General features: G+C 40.1%; 1 protein-coding gene across 1 annotated transcript in view; it reads right to left on the minus strand.

Annotated features, from left to right (window-relative positions):
- Nucleotides 1–288: 288 nt before the first annotated feature.
- Nucleotides 289–26,132, minus strand: part of LOC148418646 (plexin-A2-like) — a 128,467-nt gene continuing 102,623 nt past the window's right edge. The window contains exons 18-32 of the mRNA XM_088422996.1: nucleotides 24,333–24,575; nucleotides 21,604–21,747; nucleotides 19,710–19,944; nucleotides 19,238–19,380; nucleotides 16,726–16,994; nucleotides 14,775–14,841; nucleotides 12,318–12,464; nucleotides 10,310–10,469; nucleotides 8,494–8,597; nucleotides 7,270–7,366; nucleotides 6,797–6,996; nucleotides 5,360–5,529; nucleotides 4,878–5,090; nucleotides 4,132–4,282; nucleotides 289–2,836 (exon numbers count right to left, since the gene is read on the minus strand). Of these exons, the coding sequence (XP_088279122.1) occupies nucleotides 2,741–2,836; nucleotides 4,132–4,282; nucleotides 4,878–5,090; nucleotides 5,360–5,529; nucleotides 6,797–6,996; nucleotides 7,270–7,366; nucleotides 8,494–8,597; nucleotides 10,310–10,469; nucleotides 12,318–12,464; nucleotides 14,775–14,841; nucleotides 16,726–16,994; nucleotides 19,238–19,380; nucleotides 19,710–19,944; nucleotides 21,604–21,747; nucleotides 24,333–24,575 (2,439 nt within the window). The 3' untranslated portion in view covers nucleotides 289–2,740. The remainder of the gene's footprint in view (nucleotides 2,837–4,131; nucleotides 4,283–4,877; nucleotides 5,091–5,359; nucleotides 5,530–6,796; nucleotides 6,997–7,269; nucleotides 7,367–8,493; nucleotides 8,598–10,309; nucleotides 10,470–12,317; nucleotides 12,465–14,774; nucleotides 14,842–16,725; nucleotides 16,995–19,237; nucleotides 19,381–19,709; nucleotides 19,945–21,603; nucleotides 21,748–24,332; nucleotides 24,576–26,132) is intronic.

Consider the following 26,132-nt stretch of genomic DNA (forward strand, 5'->3'; position numbering starts at 1 on the left):
TTGAGGGTGCACCTTATAATCCGGTACGCCTTATAGTGCGGAAAATACGTTATTTGTACCAAAAAAGTGTAGTACAAGAAAACCCACACATTTTATTACTTTGAAACTCACAAAGTATTACTCGTATTTACCATTGCTGCACCTAATGTGTGATGCCAAAGAAGCATGTGAAGAATTTCGGGAATTCAGGGTTTGCCTCAGTGCTTAAGAGCCATACACCCCTTAGCTATAAAATTGGGACGTGTCTTGGTTTCGTAAGTAATAAGCAGAAAAGCAATCAGGCAAGAATGAGTATTGTCAGTTGTTCAGTTTAATTTATAACAACAGTAAAAAGTGAATCTTTTCCTTGCAAAATAGGAGTGTTTTCTATGTACAATATTTATACAATAATATATAGTGTAAAAAAAAAAACACATCTGACAAGTTTATTGCACAACACATTTATAACTTATCAAATCACACATAAAACACATGGGTCCTTTGTCATATTTCAACATTTAACAAGAAATGGAGGCTTTTTCTCTCATCTTTTCTGTTTTGAATTGATGGTGGGGCTCAACTAAAATAAACAAAGCCCTCCACATAAACAGGTGTGATCAAGCACACGACGACGTTTGTCATTGTCACAGTTTGGTGTGTCGTGAACGAAACCGAAACCTCAAACGGGCCTCAGGCTGACAGTTCCACCGTGATAAGTTTCTATATGGCACTCTATAAATACAGCAGCAAAAAGAGACCACCAGCAGTCGGGCACAAATAAAAAGACGTGAATTACACGATTAAAGATGGAGACGAGCGGGATGTGAAGTGAGTGAAGTGCAGTCAGGCAGCAGAACGCGTCGATTTTACAAGGATGGGCTAATGAGCCGGCTGCACGTGGCATCCATCATCATAGATCCGGCGGGAGCTCTCCGCACTGCAAATGACTCCAAAATTAGAAGCTCTGCAGCCCGTTCACGAGCTTCATTGTCCAGGTTACTTTTATTGAAGAGGGTTTATTGGACAAACCCAGCCGCCGCTGTACAACTTATGAGTTCCACATTTCTGTGCAAGTGTTCTTGTCACACACTCTCGGTGCATTTCAAGTACAATGTAAACAATGACTGATGATATAATATAAGTACATCAGGTTTGAAAGCGTCATTAATGATGCCACAGGTCAATTTGTTCTTCTCGTATCTTCACTGTTCTATATAGATCACTGCATGTCTTATTTCATACTGCTTTTTCAGTACTATGACATATATTTAAATGTGTTTTAATGCAAGGACACGCCGGTAATAAGATTGTGAACTGTCATTGCGAAAATAATGTTGTAACGGACTTGGCTGCCTGTTTTCACACTTTGTTCTCTGGTCCGCGTCAAAACAGGAAAAGATGCACTACACATTTTGCGTATCATATAGGTGCAGTGTTTTGCATCCCAGCCTCAAAGGTCTAAGGTTCTTGCTTGGACTCTCTGCTCATATACTTTATATACTTAATGGTTGTATCAAAATATATTGCGCATTAAAGCGAAAAACAAACCTGCCTAAATAAATGTCTATAAACAAACAGTTCATAAGGACTAAATGCATCAGTATTTACTGTAACCCAAACATTAAATGCAACTGAACTGTATTTTAGTGATTTTTTTTTTTTTTTCTCATACTGGTTTAACAAGAATTTTTGGGGGATGGGTTTTATCTGGGTACTTTGTAAGACTGCTTAAAAAGGACACTTTTTAAGAGTTAATAGCGTACATTTTTTGACTGTTCTTTAGACTGTTGGAATTTGTAATTATTTCCATACTTTTGACTGCTATTGTACTTGATCTATTGATCCCAACTGCAACCGTTTATCTTGTCCACTAGTTTGTTGAAAACAGCATGGCATTACACTAGCATAGGAACTGCAAAAGTAGAGAAAACACACCTGCATTGAGCCAAAAGTGTGAACAACGATTTCGTAAACTGTTTTTGGAATTAATTTGGAACTTGCCTCTCCGCAGCTAGTGGTTAAAAGATTCTGCTTCACAGTCTTGAGTTTCAGGGTTCAAATCCCTGCTAAAGTCATACTGTCTTGAGTTGGCATGTTATCCCCTCGCTTATTGGTGTCATTGAAGACACAAGGTGTCTATCGCTGAGAATGTGAGTGTGAATGGTTTGTCATTTTGTGCAACCAATCCAGGGTGCACCAATCTCCTTTTGACCACAGTCCGCTGGGACGGTCTCATTCATGTCCCTCCGAGGACACGTTTTATAGAAAACGGTTGGATGGATGAAAATTAAATTTACACATTTGATCAAACACACATGAACCTGCTGCTGGAAAAATGCTTAAATGGCAGCTTCACGTCCAGCCTGCGAGGCATAGCGCACGTACCTTCATCAGATAACACTTTACTATTATTTGCTATTATCTCTTTAAGACGATGGATGCGTGTTACCAGGTAATGGCATTGAATACAAACATCATGCTTTGGGATGATCTGCTGTTGGTGTGTTCTTGGTGTACGCACGTTTTCGTGTGTGTCATTTGTAATAGGTCCATAAAGTTTGCAAGCACACCTGCATACACGAGTCTCTCTCTGTTTTCTTGTGCAGGCATACGTGCGTGCATGTTTGAGTGCGCTTGTTGTGCGCATGTTACTCCTCCTCTTCCACCGCCTCCTCTCCGCCTCAGCATATGCTCGTATTGTGTGTCTGCGTGTACAGTATGTGTGCGTGAGCGTGTGCGCTTATGTATGTTGGCGAGCATCTCAGCTCTCGGCAGACATGGCTGAGATGATCTGCTCCACTTTATATGCCAACTTCTGCTTCTGGGCCTGCTCGTCTTGCTCCAACGCCTCCGCGATCTAATACAAACACATGCACACACGTAGACACACACAATTAAGCGAGCTCACAAAGTGAACGCAAGAGATTAGCTAGTCTTAAAATTACAGCATCTTTCAGCATCGCAAACATCCCTCTTCAAATTGAAGTTTTGTTCATTTTAGCTGCTGCTGTTATAATTTTTATCACTTTGGCCTGTGTGATGTTCTGTGTGTGTTTTTTTTTCATTCAAAACATTGAAAATATTTGCCAACCCTTATCAGAGAGCACACATGCATGCAGCCAGTGTGGTGTCCAACCAATGGCTGTGGGGGCAACAGGGCACCAACCACCGGCCAATCACGAGCTGACCTGGCTCCTATGGATATGGGCCGTAAGCGCTTGTATTAACTGCTACACCTCAGCCGCCGGGACTGTGTTGTAAGATGGTTATTGGCTAATAGCAGTGGCGCAAAGTACAGCAATTTATGGAGGCATCATTTTATACAGTAACGCAGCGATGGGCAACATTTTTTTTTTGGGGGGGGCAGTGGGGGCATTATATTTTCCTTGACTATAGCAGATCTCCACATACTCATGCTTTGGCACAGATGAATTCCCCTCTTTTTATACAAATATTTTTCAATATTTAAAAAAAGATTATTTTTCTGGGGGGGCAGCATTTATTTTTCATGGGGAGTCCAGATTGTACACCAGTATATTTAGAAAAATTCAGTGACCATCAATTAAATTGAGATTTAAGCTAGCATATACTTTGTCTACAGTTAAAAACATATTTTTGTCATCAATCTGGTTGGGAAGTGCATTGTCCTATGTGGCCCTGATAGCACTGATGAATATGTGTGCCCCCCTCCTTCCATCTTGATTGGTACATCCCTGTAGTAAAGTATTAATTTTATACAGGAGCATATTCAGAGTTTTACGATTATTTTCTGCATAATTTAGACTTTTTTTTTTGCTTAGGTTTTTTAGCAATTGGCTGAACTGCCTTTTGGTTTATTTTACATAATTGACATGTACAGTAGTGCTGTAAATGGACTTTCACTTATAAAGCACTTTTTAACCTACTCAAAGCACTATATACTCTCTCCTCATTTGACTACTTACGCAGAATCAGGAGCAACAGGAGCACTGTATTTTTATTTTATTTTTTATTTTTTGGGGGGGGGGGGGGGGGGTACAAAATCTCCAAAAGGAGTTTCACCGATAATGTGATAACAAGATGTCAAGGTCGGTGTCGAAAGTTGCTCGGGTCCCACAACGATAAGCAAATTCATTGTCACATTTTCCGGCTCCACGATGCACTGGTCCTCACCTCTTGGCTGTATTTGCTGACGTAGCTGTAGATCTCGTGGAGGGCACTGAGTGAATTGAACTCGCTGGAGTGGAGGCGCGCCTGCTCAGCCAGATAGGCATTCATGTCCTGATCACTGATGGCAGGCAGACGGTTGATGTCGGCGTAGTACCTGAAAGGGGAGACGCACACTCTCCGTGTCAGACACGGCCAAGCCTTTCCCTTCAAATAAGCCCAAATAATGTGCGGCTGGAGCAGCTGCTTTACAACCGAGGCGCTAGAGCAGCACGATCGGGAATACACTCATTGGTGCGCGCTGTTTTTAGACGTGGGTTTGTGTAATTGCATTGTCGCTACATCTTTAGCTGCCCCTTCTTCCAAAGAAACAGCATGGGTCACATGAGAAGACTTTTCATACATCACTACATTATGAATACACACATTTCAGAATGCAGTTCTTAAAACTTGAATCACGCACTCAAAAAAGTTTGATAAAAGAAAACACAAACTGGTCAAAAAAGGGACCGATCCAACGTTTTAGGTTATTCATTTGACCTAACGTTAACACAGCGACTGTACATTGAGAATGTTGCACAATGCATAAAACCAACGCTATTAATAAGTCACACGACGTTAACATGTTTGCATTCATTTTTTATTTGACTCTCTTGCGTAAACGATCATGGCACATGCTTTGAAATCATCTCTCTACTCTTTTATTTAAGAGCTGCTCATCGGCATATACAGTCACACATATCAAGTCCTACCTTTCTACCCAGCTTTTGTAGTGCGGGATGTCCTTGGCGTAGAGCAGCTTGGTGGAAGGGGAGTCTTTGCCCAGACGGTGCTCAGAGGTGGAACACGAGTCCATGAAAGTCTGGGCCACCACCGACAGGCAGGCGTCCGTGATGCTGCTCTTATGAATGTCGAAGACAAACTGCGGGTTCTTGATCACGTTCACCCAGAAGCGCAGGGGGAGGCTGCCGATAACAGAGGGAATAAAGATATAGTGCGGAACAATTTATTTTAAAAAGGAATTTACAGTGACTGGAGAGCTTTGTGGAAATGATTCAAGTGTAAATATTTATATTCATCAGAGGCGAGTGTGAGCAGGCAAATGAGGCGTTTGCTGTCCTCTTTGCATGTAAATACGCCGTAGAGCAGTCACAAAGAGGTTCTCCTGATGTTGTTACTTTGGTTTTATAGAGAACATTTGAGTGGAGGATCACTCAGAAAAAGCTCCATTCACCAGTTGCTCTTCCAGGTATGGCGGACATCCGTGTCGTAGATGCCGTGTATGTCGGCCTGCTCGTCCAGAAAGTCAAACATGTATTTGATGGCAAGCGGCAGAGCGGTGCCCCGGCAGACGGTGCTGAACAGCGTCTCAAACAGGTCATCAACAAATTTCTGCAGCGTCCCCTGAAAGTAACGGCAATGCAGAATTAGCACTTCTGGATACGTTCCCATTTTTTGTCTGTCCAGTTTCCATGCTATGATTTTGTGATTGAAAGTTGCAGCACTTTTGAATGCATAACAAGAAAAAAATAGCACACGGTAGACTGTAGAATAAAGACTTCTACACCAGGTAGCACAATTACACACCAAATGTATCAGGATCATCTATTTTTTTCTGAATTTTGAATTATAATATGGGCATGAGCTGCTTTAATAAATATAGTATTACAATACATTTTAGCAGTATAGTGGTATTCAAGAGATGCATAAAATAAGTTTTTGTTTATGAGGGTAGGTAGTTAGTTTTTAAATCATTTCTTATTTATTTGAATTTGTAGTGCAGTATTCTCATTCTAAAACACTACATGTGTTTGTTTTCATGTACTTGCACGTGTGCAATCAATAAGTATCTTTTTTTTATATAAATCCTGTTCAAACTTCACTCCATTTGTCATAAAATACTGTGCAACTAAAAATGTACTTATATGAGGTTATACCTTTACAGACAAAATCATATATAACAAAACACAACGGAATTTAAAATGTGTTTGAAATTGATACATACATTGAATATAACAAACTAAACTAAAATAAATAAAATAAAGTCAAAAATACAAAGTCAAAAAAATGAATGCATAAATAATATTAAACATCACAAAATGGTGGAGGAGTTTCAGGCGTCGTAAAGATGAAACTGCAAAGGGTGAGTATCGCGTAACCAGAGGACTGCCTGTACTGGTATCGGTGCAGATACCGGCCTTGTTTCAAGATATCGGTACTTGCGACGGTATCCGATACCAGTATCGACTACTCGCTTGTGCTTGTGCTTGTTTTAAATTAAGAACTACAAATTAAAATTAGAAGAATACAAAATTGGTAATTTCTTGCAGTTTTGAGGGTACCATATTGTCTCTGTGTCTCTTTTTTTCCCCTAATTTTCAAACCCCATATTAAGGGGGATCAATTTATACCCACATAACTCAACACAACATTTTTTTCCACTTATCTGCGTTTGAATAACATTTAGTCGAACACAAAATAAGTAACATCATGTCGTTTACAAGGCTTAAAATGATTGTACCGTATATGTTGCTAATTCAATATACTGTAGTAAGCATCCGTTCTAGAGCGTTTGCACAAAACATTCCAAAATGAACTCGTCAACAACGAGGCTGCATGGATAATTTTTTTTCTCGATGATATAATATCCCTAACTATCAATGACACTTGCCTTTGTTGCCAGGAGCCTGGTGAGGTAAATCTCCGACACCATTTTGCTGCCTCGCTCACCCTCTTTGTGGTCGCCATGCTCGTGGTTCTTAACCAAGTGCCAAACTTTAACTCCACTCTCTAGGTCGGGGGTCAGCATGGGCACGCGGGAGTGAGGGCTGTCGGGGCTGGTGGGCGTGGAGCGGAAGGGGATGTCTACGCCTGGAGGGTCAGATGTCAGTTTGATTGACAGTTGGTATTTTGTTCACCATAGGCTATTGTGCCATTCTGTTTGCACCACTTTGAATGGTTTCATTGATACTGTTATAATGCCTACAGTGGAGAATATAATGTCACTCCCAGCCCCATGTATACAGAGTCTACGTACATAGTGACTTTGGGAGGGACTATGGTAAAATAGAAGCTCACAGTTGATTTGGAATCAGTGGGGTTTCACAAATGACAGTCTATTTGTATTTTGTTGATTCTACTGACCGTATCTGCTGATACTTCTCGGGAAGCTAGCGGAGCAAGGGATGTTGAATGACGACATCTGTTTGGGCACCAAAGCAACCATGCAGCGATCTGTCACCTGTAAAGGCATAGGTCAGTAATATGTTAATTTATGTATATGTGGGGTGTATATATATATATATATATGCTATTGGAATTTACTCTCCGGGGTCATTTAAAACTTCTAGGCTTTGAGTTGGTCTTGCTTTGATACTAAAACAAAATAGTAGTTAGCTAAAATAAAAAGGTACATGCTCTAGCAAATGTTTATTTTACTACAATACTTATTGTGTTTAAAAGATGATTTATATTTTACAAAAATGAATGTTTTCTCACACATAATAATAATAATAATTATTATTATTATTATTATTATGATTGTCTAGCTAACCTAGTGGTGACAGTGGCCCTTGATACAAAAGTGTGCCTACATAATTTAATGGGAGTCAGCATTTGCAAGAAGATGCATAAATAAATACAATGAAATGTAAATTCTTGTTCTCAACCAAATGACAGTTTGCATAGCTGGTAGTTTAGAAGGAAAATAGCAAAAATACATTTTTGCCATATGAGCGGAGCTAATTTCCTCTCCTGTTAGAATGTCTTTGTGTTTCCTTTTTTTGCTATCCGAACTTCCAACTTCCAGCTTTCATTCTACTCGAACTCATGAGTCAACATCAACATTTGGCCAAGAAAGTAACAGAAATTCCTGTCCAAGGCTGCCAAATTGTGCGTGGAAGTTGAAGAATAGACTATACAATATGTGCATGTATTTAACCCTAAGAAAACTGTGGGCCTGGAAGGGGGCTCCTCCCACCTGTGGTCCCTTCTGAAGTTTCTGATTTTCCCCTAATTGGGGTTTTTGAGTTTTGGGAGCTTTGACAGGGGATGCTGATGTGTACCTTACACCAAAAAGATGTCTCTGTATGACTTCTTTTTTCGAAAGAAGTCTCCACATGACCTCTTTTCATCTGTGAAGCCCTTTGAGACTTCAGTGATTTATAGCTATACAAATAAAATTTGATTGATTGATTGAAGAAAAAAATCATTGCTGAGATTTCCTAGAGCAACGACTTAGAAAAGCTTGAAACTAAAAATCACGGTGGCTAGCCAGCCGTCAGCTAACTAAGCCAACAAAAGAAAGCCCATAGTATTCAGGTTGGTCCCTCTGCTATGTTTTCTTTTTTTTTTTTTTTTTTTGCCCACCTGATAGTGGAGCAGAGTGTTGAGTCTTTTCCAGTCCCCCTCGATCTTGGTGGTGATGTCTTCATCCTGAAGAACCACTCGTGCTGTCCTTCCTTGACGCCACTCTGAGAAAATCAATGGTGAGGTTTTCTCATGAGGTTTTTTTTTTTTTTTTTTACCCAAGTGATTTCTCATTGTGCGTGGAGTTAGCACGCTGCCTGCAGTTAATTAAACCTAGAAATGTGTTGCAAGTAGACAGTGTTAACTTGACCGATTCACAATGTTTAAGGTTTTTCGCGTGTTATTAACACAGATGCCTTGTCGAAGTCAACAGTTTCTTTCTGTAATTCTGTCATTCTGTAAATTAGTATTGTGGCAATAGTTTACTGACAGTTAAACCTGCACAAATATTTCTATATAGAGAAATATTTGCCCCACTGTAACTGTTAAAATATACTGTAGCATCCGCTCAGAACATCCAACTGGCATTTCTCAACCAGCAGCCCTAAAACCACAGAAGCACTCATAATCCTCCTCCGTCCCCTCACCCCACAGCCTGATGCACTCATCCAGTCACAAATCACAGATGCCTTCATGGTTTCACAGGCAGTTGGATAATGTAAACACTTGCGACAGTCACATAACACAACAAGAGGTTTGCTACTGTACCATGTCATTGCAAAACATTTTCTCATTCTGGATTTTGTTTAATCTACAATATATTCCGCACTATAAGGCGCACTGGATTATAAGGTGCACCCTCAATTAATGACATATTTTAAAACCTCTTCCATATATAAGGTGCAACGGATTATAAGGCGCACCCTCAATTAATCACATATTATATTTTACATACTTTTTCAATCACAATATAGTAATACGCAAAGTAATAACAATAACTCAAATAATAACTAAACTCTCAATAGCATAATAACTCAATGTCAATATGACCATCCTTGTTCAACTGAAAACACACAAAAGAAACAGGTAAAGCTTACTTTATCAGTTCATTCCCTATCTACGAATCCCAATCACAATATTGATCCATATATAAGGCACACCTGATTATAAGGCACACCATCAGCTTTTTAAAAAAATTAAGGCTTTGATAGTGCGGAAAATACAGTACTATTATCTACTGTAGTCACTGTGATGAGTAACGCTACTTCAGTTGAGTTATGCGTAGGCTAGAGCATAACTGGTTTGATGGTTTACCATGGTTTTAAAACTTCAAGGTTTCATTAACAGCTCAAGCTGTGTAAGGCACTCTTCTTTTTGAGGGGAAGTCTGAATTAGAAACAATATCATTGGGTTCTTGCTGAGTTGAGTTGAGCAATTTTTTTTTCTCTCTGTCAGTCAGTGAGTCAATCTGTCTGTATGTCTATGTCTGTCTGTAAACGTAACAAGGTGTATGTTTCTTAATGAAACAAACATTCAATATTGTGTTGAAAAATAAACCATATTTTATATATGTTGATATATAAAACAAAAATTAAATAAACAAGTGCCACACCTTGACACGTCAAATATGGTGGCATGTGTCTGGAACCAGACCAGAGCAAGCTGCTTATTGCATTTCTGTGCCGTAAACATTGGAGTAACCTGTGCATTAAATCAAAGTGTCAAAAGTAACAAGTGTTGTCCTAAAGTGCATCCTCCGCTTGCAGTCTGAAACTAGAAGTTTTTTGACCACTGAAAAAGTATCAATTGGTTCAGCAAATGAGGAGCTTTGAAAAGCGGTTGGCACTGACTGTTGACCCGACTGCTTCTCAGAAACTAAAGTAACAGGAAGGTTACCGGGGATATTGGTAGAATTTCAAGATTACAGAAGCCTCACCCAGGTCCATGTCGTTAGCTCGCGGTCGCTGGGAGCAGGGCATATTCTTGTACACGGCGTCGAGGATCTTCTCTTTCACCTGGGTAATGGTGTCGCAGTTGAGCACCTTGACGGCAATCTCCGGACTGTTCTCATTGTCGGGGTTCACGCAGCTCAGTGTCTGGCCAGATGGGACAGACAGGAGAATGAGGCGGTTGTTACTCCCTGGCTAAGTCTTTTTCATTAGCCGCTCCTCTCCCGAGTATCCCAGAAGAGGGGATCTCAGGGGCAGAAATGTAATTTCACACCTCCAGGATGTGGCTGTGCAGCTTTGGCAGGGGCTTTAAACAAGTAATGAGACACTCTCCGACTGGCTGACACCGTGATCACAGAGGTGTCATCCTGTCGCTAGCGGAAACTTTAAGCCTTGGGGAAAAGTTAGTTCTAGCGATGGAGCGGAGTGGAAGAGGCAGCCTCATATTAAGTGAGCTATCAGACTGCATCAACATTGCTGAAACGTTGCTGGATTATCAAACAGACCGCCGCAAACACTTGGGCACTTATGACTCTTTTTTTTGTAATGCTTTCATCCTCATTGTGTCAATATTTGCACTAAAGTGTGCAAACCTAGACTTCTGTGTTGTCCAATTAGAATACATTCTTTGTGAGAGAAAGCCCAGGCACAACTGTCTGTTTATTTGAATTCTTTGTAGAAATGCCAAAGTGTCACTAACCTTGGCAGCAAACTCAAATCAAAACCAGCATCAGTTTTCATTGTCACTTTTATTAGGTTTGCCTGTTGTTGTACTCTTGCAATTTCTTTCTACTGTCTGAAAATGCTGCGGGGTGTGTCTAAACTCAATCCAAGACAACCTTGGAGCAATTTTATCTATTCTTTTAGGATTTGGCTGAGCTGTTGTCATATTTTATCGTTGTTGTCAAAGAGTCTGCATGGTTTACATCATTAACGTAGGTGAGAAAGGACCATACAATCACAGGACCAAGAAAGTAATGCCTTTTAGACAGTCGAGCTTGATTCAGTTGCTCTATGTAAAGCAGGGGCCCTCAACCTTTTTGAAACCGAGAGCTACTTCTTTGGTACTGACTAATACGAAGGGCAACCAGTTTACGTGAAAACCCTGATCATGTTATCGATTTCTCACAATAATTAAGAAACAGCTGCAGTAAATATGTAACTCAAGTGTAATATGTAATTTAAATGTCATATATGCATAATCGTTGGTAAAGTTCCGAGAAAATCACAATGTTCTATCACTTGTAAACATGAGTAGCCTACTCATGTGATACCCAGTGCCCGCGGGCACCACGTTGGAGATCCCTGCCGTAAAAGGAAATTGTAGATTTGTTTGTAAAAACATTATATAGTACATTAGAAGATAATTGGTGAAAACGTGCCAAGACTTATAACGATGGAGCGAATTATGGTCTTCATGAAACAATGCTTTGTAGTCTATTTTTGGCATCCGCTAAATGGCAATTTGTTCCGTTTTCTCTGTCTCCTTTTCTCTTTCGAGCTTTGTGAGTGACATGACCGTTGCTCTCCCGCATCGTACGAACAAAACAACTCCCCAACCCCACCACCCTCTCCCGCCTGTCCTCATCACCATCTCAAAGATGTTGAAAGGAATAGAGTGAGAGAAAGCAAACGATGCTGTGCAGCGTTTATGCCAGCCTTGGCCTTACTTTAGAATAGTGAATGATGTAAAAATATCATTTTGCATTGTCACGTTCTCTTCATACAAGAGATGTTAATACTGAAATTCATTGTAGCCGTCAACCGTTCAAGATGTTAACAAAAGGCCCCCTTCTCAAACTCTTGTTGGCTTGCACATGTAAGGTGTATTTAATACGCAATCATTTTCGCATCACGGACTGTATGTGCTTTCCATCAACCTTTTCTACCGGGAAGTTTCACATGTTAAATAGTGACATACGAATCATTGGAATCTGATCCTGCTTTTTTTTTTTTTTTTTTTCCCCCAGATTTTTCCTTGGCTTTGTGACTCACCAGCGTCTTGTATTCAGTCTGCTGCCGGATGAGTTTGTCCTCGCTGAGGGAGTAGCGTGCCTCGCCAGTGATGGCGTCGATGGGTCCCTTCTCCATTTGCTGTTTGATGGCACAGAATAGCATGAAGAGGGGTTCTCCGGCACACTCCTTTTGTTTTGGACGGGCGCCCACGCCGTGGATTAGAGGGAAAGGTATGAGAGGAAAGCGAGCAGAAGAAGTAAAAAAGAAGAGGAAGGAGATGAGTTGAGATGACAATAATCTCAGTATCGAGAGAGACATGAAACATGTTACAGTGGGTGGATGTGTTCACCAATATCATGCACTGCCATAGTTGAGAATATAAATTGGTCGCTGAGTCAGGTTGTTCTGTCATGTGATATGTTGATGGGAAACTGATAGCTGTGCTAGCTACATAAATTCATAGTAACATGAAATAGGCATTATTTGCAATACCTTCACCAAATATAGGTGATGCTCAGTTATGCTCCATATGCATATGCATATTGCAATGCAACCAGACTTTTATAAATCATGGGGGTCAGAAGAGCAACCTATTCAGGAGTATGGCAACATTTTATGAGCAAATTGTCACCTCATGGATTCAATGGCTCCTCACTGCACTTACCAAAAAAATAAACAGTGTTGGGAGGAATGCATTACAAATATAATGTAATTACTGTATGCTCAACCACATTTGAGCTGTAATGTGGTTGTGGAATATATTACACACACACACACACACACACAAAATAGCAATATTTTCCTCAGTACAAATTAGAGTAATGCAATGCATTACAATGCATTTTTAGATTGAATTTGTTTTCCCAAAATTTGACAAAACCACCACGATATTGGAGGAGAAAAGTCCTATATATTTAAATATTTACTTGCTGTTGTTAGTATCTACTACAGCAGAGATGAATGCAGCAGGAGCAGGCGACGGATTGAATATGGACAATATGTACACAAGATGGACACACGGCCATTACTTTCAGTACGTCATAGATAAAAGACAAAAAGAAATAGGTCCACTTTGTGCATGACACCTAAAGAGCCGTCCACTTCGCGAAAAAGCACCAATAATTTGTCAAACCATTTAGATTCATAGTAACGTGAAGTTAGAGCAAAAAGAAAACACGTGGATGATTGACAGTTGGGATAAAACAAAGCAGGCAAAATTGCACTCTTTCACTGAGGGATGCCACTTCGACCTCAGGAGGTTAAGAGATTCGTGGTGGAGTATGTCGTTCGTAAAAGATGAGCTGCTGCTTTCCACAGTGGATTTATTCGCTGGTAATTCGAAACCTTGTCAGCAAGATCCTTGTTGCAACTAGTAATAATGACAAGTTATCCTAACTCTAATTTTCACTGTACAACTGATATTAATAATAGTCTATAAATTGTTCTCATCAATGTGTATCAAGATGAAACATACAAAAAAATCATGTTAAACAGTACGTTAAACACAATAATGATGATGTAGGATAGCTGGTAACATTCGCCCCACCGAAACCATCTATATTTGAAACGTCTGTCCCTAACCCAGCCGCCAAAACTTTAATTTGAATATTAACATTGAAAGTGTGGAATGCACGATCTTTTTTTGCCTAAACATAAACAATACATCACTGTTGTGAATCTAAGTAATAAATGGATTAAAAAAAAAGATTAAGACTAACCCTACCGGTAATATAAAAGTAATGCAATAATAGTGTAATGCATTACATTTTAAATACAGTAATATTGCAATGTAACTAATTACTTTTAAATTAAAGTAATAAATAATACATTACGGTTTTGAAGTAACTTGCCCAACACTGGAATTAAATGACCAAGCTGTCAAACTCTGGTTGCATTCAACCACACTCACTGATGGTTAAGCATAAGTAGCTGGATAATGAAAAATACCAGCAGCAACACATAACAACATTTTATTAATGAATTCTTGCCTGTGAATTTACAATGCACAAAATGGATTTTTTTTTTTTAATCATCAAATACTTTTACCTCGAACTGTAGCATGAAAAAGGGTCTTTTTTTTTTTTTTTTTAACTGCAGTTTGTCAGAAACTGTGTGGAATTGAGCCTAAAGTTTGTTCATCCAAAACAGCCTTCCAAAAAGGTAAGAAGATATAAAATACAGTTTTCATTATTGGGATATAAAGCGTATGAGGGATATGAAATGCTTATTCATGATTGGTTTGTTTAACCTTTGCTTTGCTTTTCTGATAATGGTCGCATCATGACTTCTAATGCAATCTTAATTAAGACATGATTGACTGCATAACTGGAACCCTAAGTCTAACTGCAACCATAATAGCTAACACTTCAAACTGTTGGTTTAGCTCCACCAAGTTTTTTATTTGAGAGATGCAAAAGAAGTGATGTGGTTCAAATAATTTTGATGACGGAAAAAGTACTGAAGTTGTGATACTTGTTGTAATAATCGTTTTCTTACCTTGAGAAATTTGTGGAGCAGGAAAGCAAACCAGTTGGTCAGCATCTTCTCCGCCACTGACTCAGTTCTGCAAAGCAAAAGTAACAGGCGTCATTTCCAAAAGAGAGCTTTCAGAGCTGCCATTTTATCTTTTATATACGTAATTCAGTAAAGAAAAATGTGACAGCGTCAGAGCCAAATGATGAAACATGTGCACCCTGCAGGGTGAAAATAATATCCTTAATCCACTCGCTAGGCCTGAGTAAAGCAAGAGTGCTTGGCTTTTGTGTGGGTGTGTGTTATGACATCTTCTGCGGGAGGAACGGCTGTGCGCCACCACTCGTCTACTTGAACATGTGTCCAGATGTCTGCGTGCTGTGTTTACTTCTTTTTAATGAGCTTCGCTCGAGATTGACTGAGCACAAGTGGTGTGGGGAACGAGTCATTAAGCATTCAGCAGGCCGGACTCGCCGCTGGGAAAACAATCTAGAGATAGCCAAAGCGGTGGGAGGAAAGGTGACAGCGGAAGAAGCGGACGCATATTTCATGAGTGGCACATGGAAGATAAGCGAGACTGACAGAGACTCTGCCGCCGCTGTACCCGCTCTCCCCTATTAGGTTGTCATCCCGTTCCAGTCCGCCCTAACTATTTCCATCACTGGAACTACAGCTGTCTGCTCAGGCGCCCTGACAACTTGGGTTCTCAAATGGTGGTTACACACTGCTGAAGAGAGGCTGGCCTGCCTTAAACCTGACCTAGTTACTCATCCATGAGAAGCGCATGGAAAGGGCCTGTACTGGAAAGAACAATGCGTGATGAATTATCAATGCTAAAAGATGAGTGGCGCGGAAAGAGGCTGTTTTAGAATATGTGGGACTGCACTGCAAAATGCCCCTCATTAGAGTGCCTTAACAATAGGGACTGAGCCATGCCGCACATATATGGTAGGTGGTATGAATCTGTAATCCACTCAACAAGATTGCTTTATGATTCGGACTTTACCGACCAATCACAATAATGCTCGTTGACGATGTCATTTTTCTGTTTCAATGTGACCCCCAGCTCCGAGCTAGTAAAAAAAATTGTGCGTCCAGGTTGAAAAGTCACTCATCCCTTGTGTTATCCCAGCTCTTCTGGGATTACCAGAAGAATGCTAGGTGGTACGCTGAGTTACTTAGTATATCCAGTGTGGCTAAGCGCAGTCCTTTTACAATGTAGAGCCGGAGATGTTTTGACTTTTGTTTTTGGTCATGTAAATTCAGGAGAGCACGGTGGCAGACCGGTTAGCATTACTGCCACACAGTTCAGAGGAGAGAAGGGGAGTATGCTTGTTCAACCCATGTTTGCAAGGGTTTTCTCCAGTACTCCGGTTTTCTCCCACTTGCCAAAAACATAAAAAAAATAAATTAATAAATTAAAAAAAAACACACACACAAACACACATAAACAACTTTTGGGCACTCTAAAATGCCCTTAAGTGTATTTGTGTGTATGAATTGCTGTTTGTCCTTGTGTGCCCTATGATTGGCTGGCAACCAGCTCAGAGTATACCCCAACTACTGCCTTACGACAGCTGGGATAGGCTCCAGAATGCCCGCGGCCTTTGTGATGATAAGAGGTCAGTGGTTGGATGGTATGTAGATTAGAATCAATTAATCAAAATAAGTGATAAATGTAGTCATCGAGCAGTAATGTTGCTAATCCTGCAGAGCTTCTGCCTCAAGCCCCACCACTCTTTATCTTTTTGCTAGATAGTTCGAAACGCTGATGGGCGTTTTTTTTTTTCACGAGTCAATCCGTATATGCTACATTTATCAAGGTGTTTTTCCACATACAGCACTTTTTGAGTTTCCGCTGTTAAAAAGCAGCTAGAGCCGACTCAGGTAATTTTAGCGTTAGCCTTTGAAAAGCCTTGCCATTTAAAAGTCATCATTTCCGTCTCACAACATTTTGCCTAGTACTTTAGCTTACCTGCGCAACAGCAGCTTGGGGTGGTTCTTGCTCTCCAGGTTGCGCTCTATAAGGTCTGAGAGCAGGTGTTTGAGGATGTCGGTGGCATACTCCAACCGCCCCTGCAGCGCCGTCATAATTAGCGAGGCCACGTAGCCCCGATCCCGCATGGAGAACGAACGCTGTAGCTCCAGTGTGCGAATAAACGTCAACAGGAACACTTTGTTGTTCACCAGCTGCGCAAACTGCTTCAAGGCTTTTTCCACGTTGGCCTGTCCGCTCCCCGGCACCTGCACACATCATCCCATCGCACTCTTCAGATGAAATTGCATGATTGCATTACCTAGGGAGCATAAGCGTTTGAAAGCTTTTGATTTACACCAGAGATACACAACAAGTGAAATCTCTCTCAGTTATGGAGACAACAGATTGCGTGAGAATGTAAAATGGTAGTTTGCTTGTTTGTTTGTTTTATGTTTGATATTGTTGAAAACATGCAGAGACTGAGAATGATGTGATAGGCATTTTAGAGGTATACAAACTCAAACTGTTTTTCACCATTTCTGAGTTCAGATTTTTTTGAGTCATGGCTAAAAGAGAGTCATGTGGTATAAATGCAAAATGTGACAACTTCTATGCACACAAAGCTTTTTTCTACTCGACTATCTGCTGGTTCTTACAAGGACTGCGAAGCTTGTGAAATTTGATTGTTTTGTCCTACATTTTTATCTTCTGCAGATAATTTTACAGCATTCGGTTTAGGACAATCTCTTTTTTTTTGTGGCACACACGCTCCGTGGTCCATTATGACTGTTAAACCACATACTGTAAACATATGTTCACCTTCTATAATCACATATGCACAACATTTGTTCAACTACTATACAAATGCAAAGTTGCAAAATCATATTTCAGTGTTGTAAAAAGTGATGACAATTTGCAAAAGACAAGTCGACACGCATGAGTTGCCTTCACGGACCACGTAAGATTATCTTGCGGGCTGGATCTAGGCCCCAGGCCTAGAGTTTGGCACCAGTTGTTTAGGATTAGAGATTTTTTCAATATTTTTTCCCAGGGAATAACACATCCAAAAAAAAATCAAAAATCAAAAGAGGTGTGCCGTTATAAACTCGCTTATCCCAACTTACTGTAAACGGGATGCGGGTTTCACCCTTGACTGATTGTCAATCTAAGACAGTGTGTTTTCTAATTATAATATGGTCAAGCCCCACATACTCTTTGGCTCATCATCCACCACAGTTTTTTTTACCCCTCCAAAAGTTCCAATATTCCACAAATTGAGGGGTTCAACTTGATGTGACTTTCATGTCCTGGAGGGGTGCTTTATTGCCCTGAGATCTACTTTTTCAGCAATCAACCTCCCACGATCCAAAAATAGGGGGTGGTGGTGGGGGGCAACGATGGCCAATACAACCCAGCAGTAATAAAATATATGAATCGTACCTCCTTTTGCAGTTGATTCTCCTGTACCTGTATATCTCTAAAACATAGTGGTGCCTACTGTGTTTAGAAAACAAAATGTTTTTGTCCTACAGTGCACCAGAAGAATGTTATGTGATTTTATATTTTTTGTACTGAAAAAACAGAGATAAACACTGGCAGTAACTTATTTGCTGACTAGCTTAGCACCATTGTATTGCTATTGCAATTAGCTCCCCCCCCCCCCCCCCCCCCCCCCCTTGTTTGTGCATATATGTGACCAAAAGGTCACAAATATTCAGCCTCATCGATTGGTTGCCCACTATGTCCATAAACTGATGACATGGATGACTCACGGCTGACATTCTTTATTTTTTTGATTGACGCTTATTTTTTTGGAGGATTTTTTTAAACTATCTACTGTAGTACAATGTCATGTCGTCGAACAACACTACCTTGGTCGACACATTGAGCAACAATGATCTACTTTATTCATTCATTATATTTTATACTCTGGTTTGTATTCTTATTATGGTTGAGGTCACCCTCAACCGTAGTAAGATCCAGCCTATCGCAGCTGGCCTGCAAAAAGCAGGGTACATACTGGACTGGATTGATCGCCACCCATATTATTATTATATATTATTATTATTATTATTATTATTATTATAGTATTTAATACACTGTAAATTGTACATTTTTCTCCTTAAATCCTTGTAAATACTCACGGCTCCAGGCTTGGTGTTCTCCCAAAAATGCATCAAAGAGGAGAACAGATCAAGCACTGCCTTAAAATAACTACAAAAAGTACCTTTTGAAAAGTTTTGAAAGGTGAGATGGATTGGCGGTCGCAGTGAACGATTTGACTGTGCTGCCGAGAGTCAGCGAGGCTGCAAACTCCACCAGCTGCTGCGACATGAAACAAACCCAAGACAAACCGCCAAAGCGCCAGCTCGCGTTTGCTTACGCCGCTCAGTTTGACAGAATTTTGACAGCCGCAGCCAAGAATACTCAAGCTATCTCCTCCATTGTATACCAGAGATTTCAGGTTGGGATGGAAGGGATTTAAAAGGTTCCCTTGGATATAGCTCACCTCCAAGTCTCTGAGTACAGGGTGGTCATCTATGCCAGGGAAGAGAACCCTCATGGCATAAGTGCGGTAGTCCAGGAAGGGGATGCCTGCCCGATCCAGGTCACTTGTCAGCTCATTGATGTCCGTTTGCAGTTCTGCAAAGGCTTCATTAAGCACAGAAATGGAGTCAGTATTTTGGAACTTTGTCTTAGTTACCGGCATACCATCACTACACCGCGGACTGATTTCCAGTCAAGCACAAGCTCCTTTTACACTGCTTTTAAAAACTTCTGTTAGAAGACTAATCCCTAACTTTTCCTGGCAACTCAGGCAAAACTTTGTTCCTCCATAACAAATGACGATTTTAAACTCTCAAGATACATCACTTCAACATACCCACTTGAAAAATTACTACTTTCCTGAGCCAGGGCTTTGGCGCAATCTTGCGGCATGCCTTCCCCTGTCCGAATTATTCATCATTCACATTCCTCACCCTCCTTGCATTCCAGAGCCACTCGAGACTCTAAGTTGTCCATCTGTAGCTGAAGCCGCTTCAGTGTCATGTCGTTCTCGTGTGACTTCCGTCTATAAGCGAGTAGAACAATGACCACCACCACAAGAAGCAGCCCTCCCCCAGCAGTGATGCTCATGATGGCAGGCAGCGTGAGGAGGCTGTCGGAGCGAATGTGGACTTCACCCAGAGAGATGTGAAGTCCTCCCACTTGGACCTGGGCAAGATGAAGCAGAATGGTGTGACACAGTCTCAGAAATATCAGATCAAAATTGTCAAACGCTGACAAAAATGTTGAGTTTTGTTTGCATTTATGGCCTACAGGATTTTCATATAACTAATTACTATAATTTTGACTACAGTGATCCCTTGCCACTTTGCAACTATGCCATCGGTTCCTCACTGCATCACAGCTTACTTTTTTTTTTTTACTTATTAAAAAAAATAAGAAAATAAACTGTATTGTGGAGAGACGTGCTGTGAATCTTTCCTGCATGCCATACAGGGTTAACTATAAATGCACTTGCCACAGGCACACATCAGATGTCAAACTACTGCAGTACGCATATTTGCTTAAATCTTAAATTATTAAACCTTATAACAGCAACTGTTATCCCTTCCCATCCCTTTGGCTGTAGTTTCACGAAAGAGCCGTGATTATATTAGTGGCTCCCAGGAGTCTAATTAGAGCGAAGCCTGTAGCTGACCAATACATGATAACAATCAAGAGTTTACACTTGATTTATTACGAAAAAAAAATCTAGGTAAGAGATTCACAACATTCCGGTGCAGCGCTGCTCTTCCCTGCTCTACCTAACAACGTGTTTGAGTTTCATGAGGGAGATGGGCACGCCTACAGGACACATGATTGGCTCCCGGCATGACCATTGACCAATGAGGGCGGGACTCGTCAACTACTCCCTTCACAACTCCTTCTTTGCGGTTTTTCAATTATCGCGGAGGGGTTCCGGTCCCCATTAACTGCGAAAAATGAGGGATTACTGTACTGCGTTTGTATGAGATTACAGTGGTATCTGCTGACTGGAACTCCTGATATAAACCGAGGATCAATTGTTGTTCTGCCCTTAAAAACATTACACATGAAATTACATAGTGTTCCACAGGTTAAAGGTCATATCAGTGGTAGAAAGATTTGAAGTATTTTTTTATTTTTTTAAATCTGGGTTTGTGTCAACAAAAATCAAGGGGTGAGAAGACTTTTAGATCCAGGATGGAAAAAATTGGGGGTGTCATGGTAATAGGAATATAAATTATGAACCAGCTACTACAAGTAACACTGATTTGAATACAATCTGTTCAATTGTTTGTGGCTACAAATATACAGTATTGTGATTCAATGTCATTAGGCTTCTTGCTTCAAAAGAAGAAGAATAATATTTGGTTTTATTGTATTTTTCTCTTGTTTGCAACCAACAAGAACACTTGTTAGTAGAAAACCCTCTCCTCCAGAGAGGCGCATGGATTCTTTATTGGCTATCAACATTTATAAAATCCCCACTCAAGTAAAAATTTAAGATGCTGTAGCGGGAGAAAAACAAGCCAGCTATGGATCATTTCTTTTGCCTGTGGCCTCGTAGTCGTTGGAAAACTTTAAAGTCACTTGAGATTTGTTTTGTTGTTGTTGTGGTTTTCAAACTCTTTTCCCAATTTGTGCAAGGGCGCCTGTCAATAATTCTGCGGGGCAAAGTGCTGTTGCAATTGGCTGGCAAGCGGACCGTAAATGACGCACAATGACAAGAGACAAAGCCTTTCGTTGACCCACAAAACCCGGCAACATGGCAAATGTGCACTGACCCACATTCACACCACGCAAGCAAGCAGACGCGATGGCAGACGGAGACGCGTAAAGACTGACCAGGACTTTGTGCTGGCCCGTGAGGTTGGGCGGCTCGCAGAGCAACTGGGTGTCAGACACTGTGAGGGAGCAGGGCGTGTCCCCGATCAGCACCGTGTAGTTTAGCCGGGCGCCGCCCGACGCAGATGGCACCAGGTTACGACCCTGCGTCAGCGAAAAAAAAAAAAGAAAAATGAAAAACAACTGAACACCAGCGAGATTTCTCTAACTGTGCAGCAGATGCAGCCGAGGGCTGCTAATTTGATTACTGCTGAATTGCATTAGCATATAAATGATCATCACGGATAAGAATTTATCTGGGCTAATTCTTTAAAACCTATTTTGCACAATGAAAGACCTCCTGAATTGACAGTTGTTTACTGCGTTCTGTTTTCAGTTAAATATTTACAATGCAAATTTCAGCAAATTCTATTTATCAGCCCTCTTGAAGAATACACCGGGAGATTAGGCAAGGTGTTCCCTGATCCTTAAAGAGTCGTACATTTACACATAATCCTTGAATCCAACCTTTAAAGGGTTTAGTGTAGATATGCAACAAATACCAATTGATTAACAACTAATTGGTTCTTAAATGAATCAATAACGATTTTTGATAATTGATTCATCATTTGAATACCTTCTTTTGATTTTAAATTGTACAAATCCTCTGCTTGTCAGATTGTTAACAGCGAACATTCTCCAATGTTGTGTGTGTCCATGAAAGCAGACTAATCTTTGTGTTGAACCAAAATAAGTTTGCAATGACTTTGGATAGCAAAGATTAGCATTTTAGACATTTTTCCTACATGTTACGCAACAGTGCAGTAGCTGAATCATCATTATCGCATCTCTTCTGCATTAAAATGTAAAATAAAGTCCTGTTTTTGAAAAAAAAATGATTGAAATTAAAACATTTTGGAGCCAATTCATCTTTGGAGAAAATAATTGACAGATTAAACAATTCTTCAATAACAATTAGTAGATGATGTACTGTTTCTATATTCATGACACGAAGAAACAATAAATCCTGCGTGCCAAAATGATTGCCAATTTAACATAGCTAGCCACTGTTGGTACAGACCTTTCTCTTTGTTTCATTTTTTTTTAAAGAGGAGATATGTGATAGAGAGGAAGAGGATGATTATTTTGTGAGCCTGGAACATGAATGGAATATGACTGAAAAGGATTAGGTTTATTGATCCCTAAAAGGACACTTTGATATATATAATGCATCTTTGGTCCTTCAATATCATCAGTGATGGGAAAAGCACTCAACTGATCAATATTCCCTTTGCAGATTTTTTGTGTTGTCCAGTCAACAAATGGAGTGGTCAAACCATAACTTTACTTTTATTTCCAATTAAGGATAAATACAGGTATTCTGGCAAGTTTATTGTCATAAAGTTTGAAAACATAACATAATGTCAGCTCCTCTACCCGCAAGGACAATTTTAATTATATATCCCTGACTGCTGTTACCAAGCAACCTGGTGGTCGCTGGATGGAACAGCACAATGTCAAAAGGCAAATATGATTAAATTGGTTGGTTGGTTAAAATGTTTTTATTGCAGTAAAAAGTACAAATGCTCAAATTTTACATCAAACTAGTTATTAATTGTAATTAGCTCTAACCCAGGGGTCAGCAACCCAAAATGTTGGTTTGTTCTTTCACAACTTCTCGCTACAAAGCACACATGCAGGCGAAGCATCCGTAGGAGTGCCGTTCCAGGCGCCGTCTACGGACACTGTTAGGTATTAGGGCTGCACAATTAATCGAATTTTAATCGCAATCACAATATTGGCTGCCACGATTAATTAAGCTGATCCTCGGCGATTTTAACATTTAAAAAGTCCAGCACTTTTTTGATTACAAGTACTTTGCCATCCTATCACTAGGGGGCATTGTTACCCAACTGTCAATTGAGACTCATTTTGAAACATTCAATTGGCAAAAAATTTGGCTTGAAATGATCGGAAATGACATTTTGACTGCTAATTGCTTAAAAGTAAATAATGTGCTTGGTTCTAAGTAAGCTTCATTTTTTTCATTGGTTTGCACTTAGCAGTTAGCAGTGTTGCCCTGTGTGCCAAGTTGTTGCGATGTCTTGCGAATTCGCTTTAATTATAATTTAATTTATTTATGTATTTTAGTTCATTATTATTATTTGTAAGTAACCAGCCTTGAAGCCTTGTTCATGTACTGCCTGTTTAAAAAAAGGGCAATAAATAGAGATGTTTGTCAAAACATGATGAATAATCATGATTTATAATCGTGGTTTCAATATTGACGGAAATATTATTGATTATTATTTTGGCCATAATTGTGCAGCCCTGCTAGGTATACAAAGCAGCATTCTAAAAGTATAAGGCGTGAATAAAAACAAACGCAAATTAGCATTGTATGTTTTCATCCACTTGCAATGTATGCCAAAATGAAAGAAATGTGCGTCGCCGGCTATGACGTGTGTCAGAAATGTTGAAGGCCATATTGACTCTACTCATCTTTACAGCATTGGAAAATGTTAAGAATGTTTCTAATGTTACTACAAACCATATTAAAGCAAAAAATAGAGTACAGTACCCTTCTTTTTGTATTTTCATACGTTTTGAAGCTACTGTGATGGCACTAAAGAGCCGTGGATTGCCAACCCAAACCTGGTTCTTACACAAATGATAACACTAAACCCAAACCACCCAACCCAAGCTTAGTATATGTCAACAAATGACCAGCCCAATAACCGCTGACGTACTTTTAGGATGATGGGGGCTCCCGGTTTCTGCTCCAATATGCCAGACAGGCTGAGGGGCTCCAAGTAGGGGTTGGGGTAATAAACAAAGCTGCTGTTGCCGTAGGTGAGCAGCGCTTGAACGTTGTTGAAAACGAAGCCAAACTCGTCCACGTGCTTGACACTCTCCGCCTGACTGCCGTCGTACTCAAACTGAAGGGATGGAGCGAAGCAGCTGATGGTGGTTGTGTTCAGCACTTCGCACACCTGCGCATGAGTCAAATTCAAGTTCAAGTTACCAAAAGGAGTGGTCGCTTCCGCAGCAATTTTTCAATCGTCATTTTGCCAAGACAACCATTTTACATAAAAACAATGCAGTATATTATTTGTACTCCACCAAACAAACATGTTACAAAAAGAATGAAAGGTACTTTCTCTTCTTAATCTATACTCACAAAACTCCAGTGAAATTGTATCATTTCCCATTGGAACCCTTATTGCATACTGATGCTCTAGTATGCCACATCATCATGTTTGGGAATGACTACAGGAAACCCAATACGGTAAAGCTAATAGTGACCTCCCAAATATGTATATTATTGCCTACATCAATAGGCAAAACAAATATACCACCAAACTCTTTCAAATTATCTGACATTACCCCTAAAAATGTATTTTTCTTGCAGATGTATTCAAGTCACTGATCTCCACTAACAACCAGTTTAAACTTGTTGGTATTGGATTCCATCATGTGAGCATGTGTATGGACTCAATGTGACTTTCAAGCATCTGTTTTGATCTCTTCATTTACATTTATCCTGCTGAACTGTCATTGTCCAATTGCTGACAACTATATCCTGTGAAAGATGTCTGTCATGAAAGTGTTTTTTTTTTTTTAACACTAACTCATTATTTTCCTCATTAAACTACTCAAAACCTATCTGACCTTAAAGTTTCAACCATGCAGGCTGAATCGTAGGCATCAAAGATTTTTTTTTTTTTACTATTATCTTGGCTTTTGCACTGAATGGTTTTAAGTCCCCATCTTTGTATTTCAAAGCATTTCTTTCCATCCACGCTATGTTTTAGAGATATTTACGATAGAACCGCCGCCCTCATTAAATTTGTCTGCGACCCTCTTTCTCTGCAGTTGATACATGTAAAAGGTCAACTATAAGCCTCTCTCAGATCGCAGTGCTGCCAGCCGTGCTGTCAAACATGCAGCTTTAATTTAGCAGCCCAAATCCTGGGCAAGCATTATTAACACACCATTTAATTGGCTCGAAGCGGAGCGCTGTCTATATACACATTATTGTGCAGTTTTGCCGCTTCTCTTACATTTGTCTCAACGTGTGCTTTGGGTCATGATGATAACTGTCTACACTTGAGAACTCCTCCCATCCATTTTTTATAGCCACTTACTTATCTTCACTAGGGTCACTGGCTTGCTGCTGGGGGGAGACCCTGAAATAGTTGCCACCCAAATGCAGGACACACAGGGATGAACAACTATTCACGCACCCAATCACACACAAGGACAATTTAGAGTGTCCAATACCTACGATGCGTGTTTTGGGATGTGGGAGGAAGCCGAAAACCCACATGGGCTTAAAGAGAACATGAAAACTCCACAAAGGAAGGCCAGAGCGAGCTGGAATTGAATTCGGGACTCTGAAATGTGAGGCGGACATGCTAACCACACTGTCACCATTAGTGTTGGGAGTAATGCATTACATAAGTAATGTAAATACTGTAATGCATTACTTTTTTCTGTAATGTGGTAGTGTAACATATTACACAAGAAAAAATAGTAATATTTTACTT

The sequence above is a fragment of the Hippichthys cyanospilos genome, chromosome 9 (assembly GCF_059441005.1).
Source record: "Hippichthys cyanospilos isolate Australia breed blue-spotted pipefish chromosome 9, RoL_Hcya_1.0, whole genome shotgun sequence".
In the NCBI taxonomy this organism is placed as follows: Eukaryota; Metazoa; Chordata; class Actinopteri; order Syngnathiformes; family Syngnathidae; genus Hippichthys; species Hippichthys cyanospilos.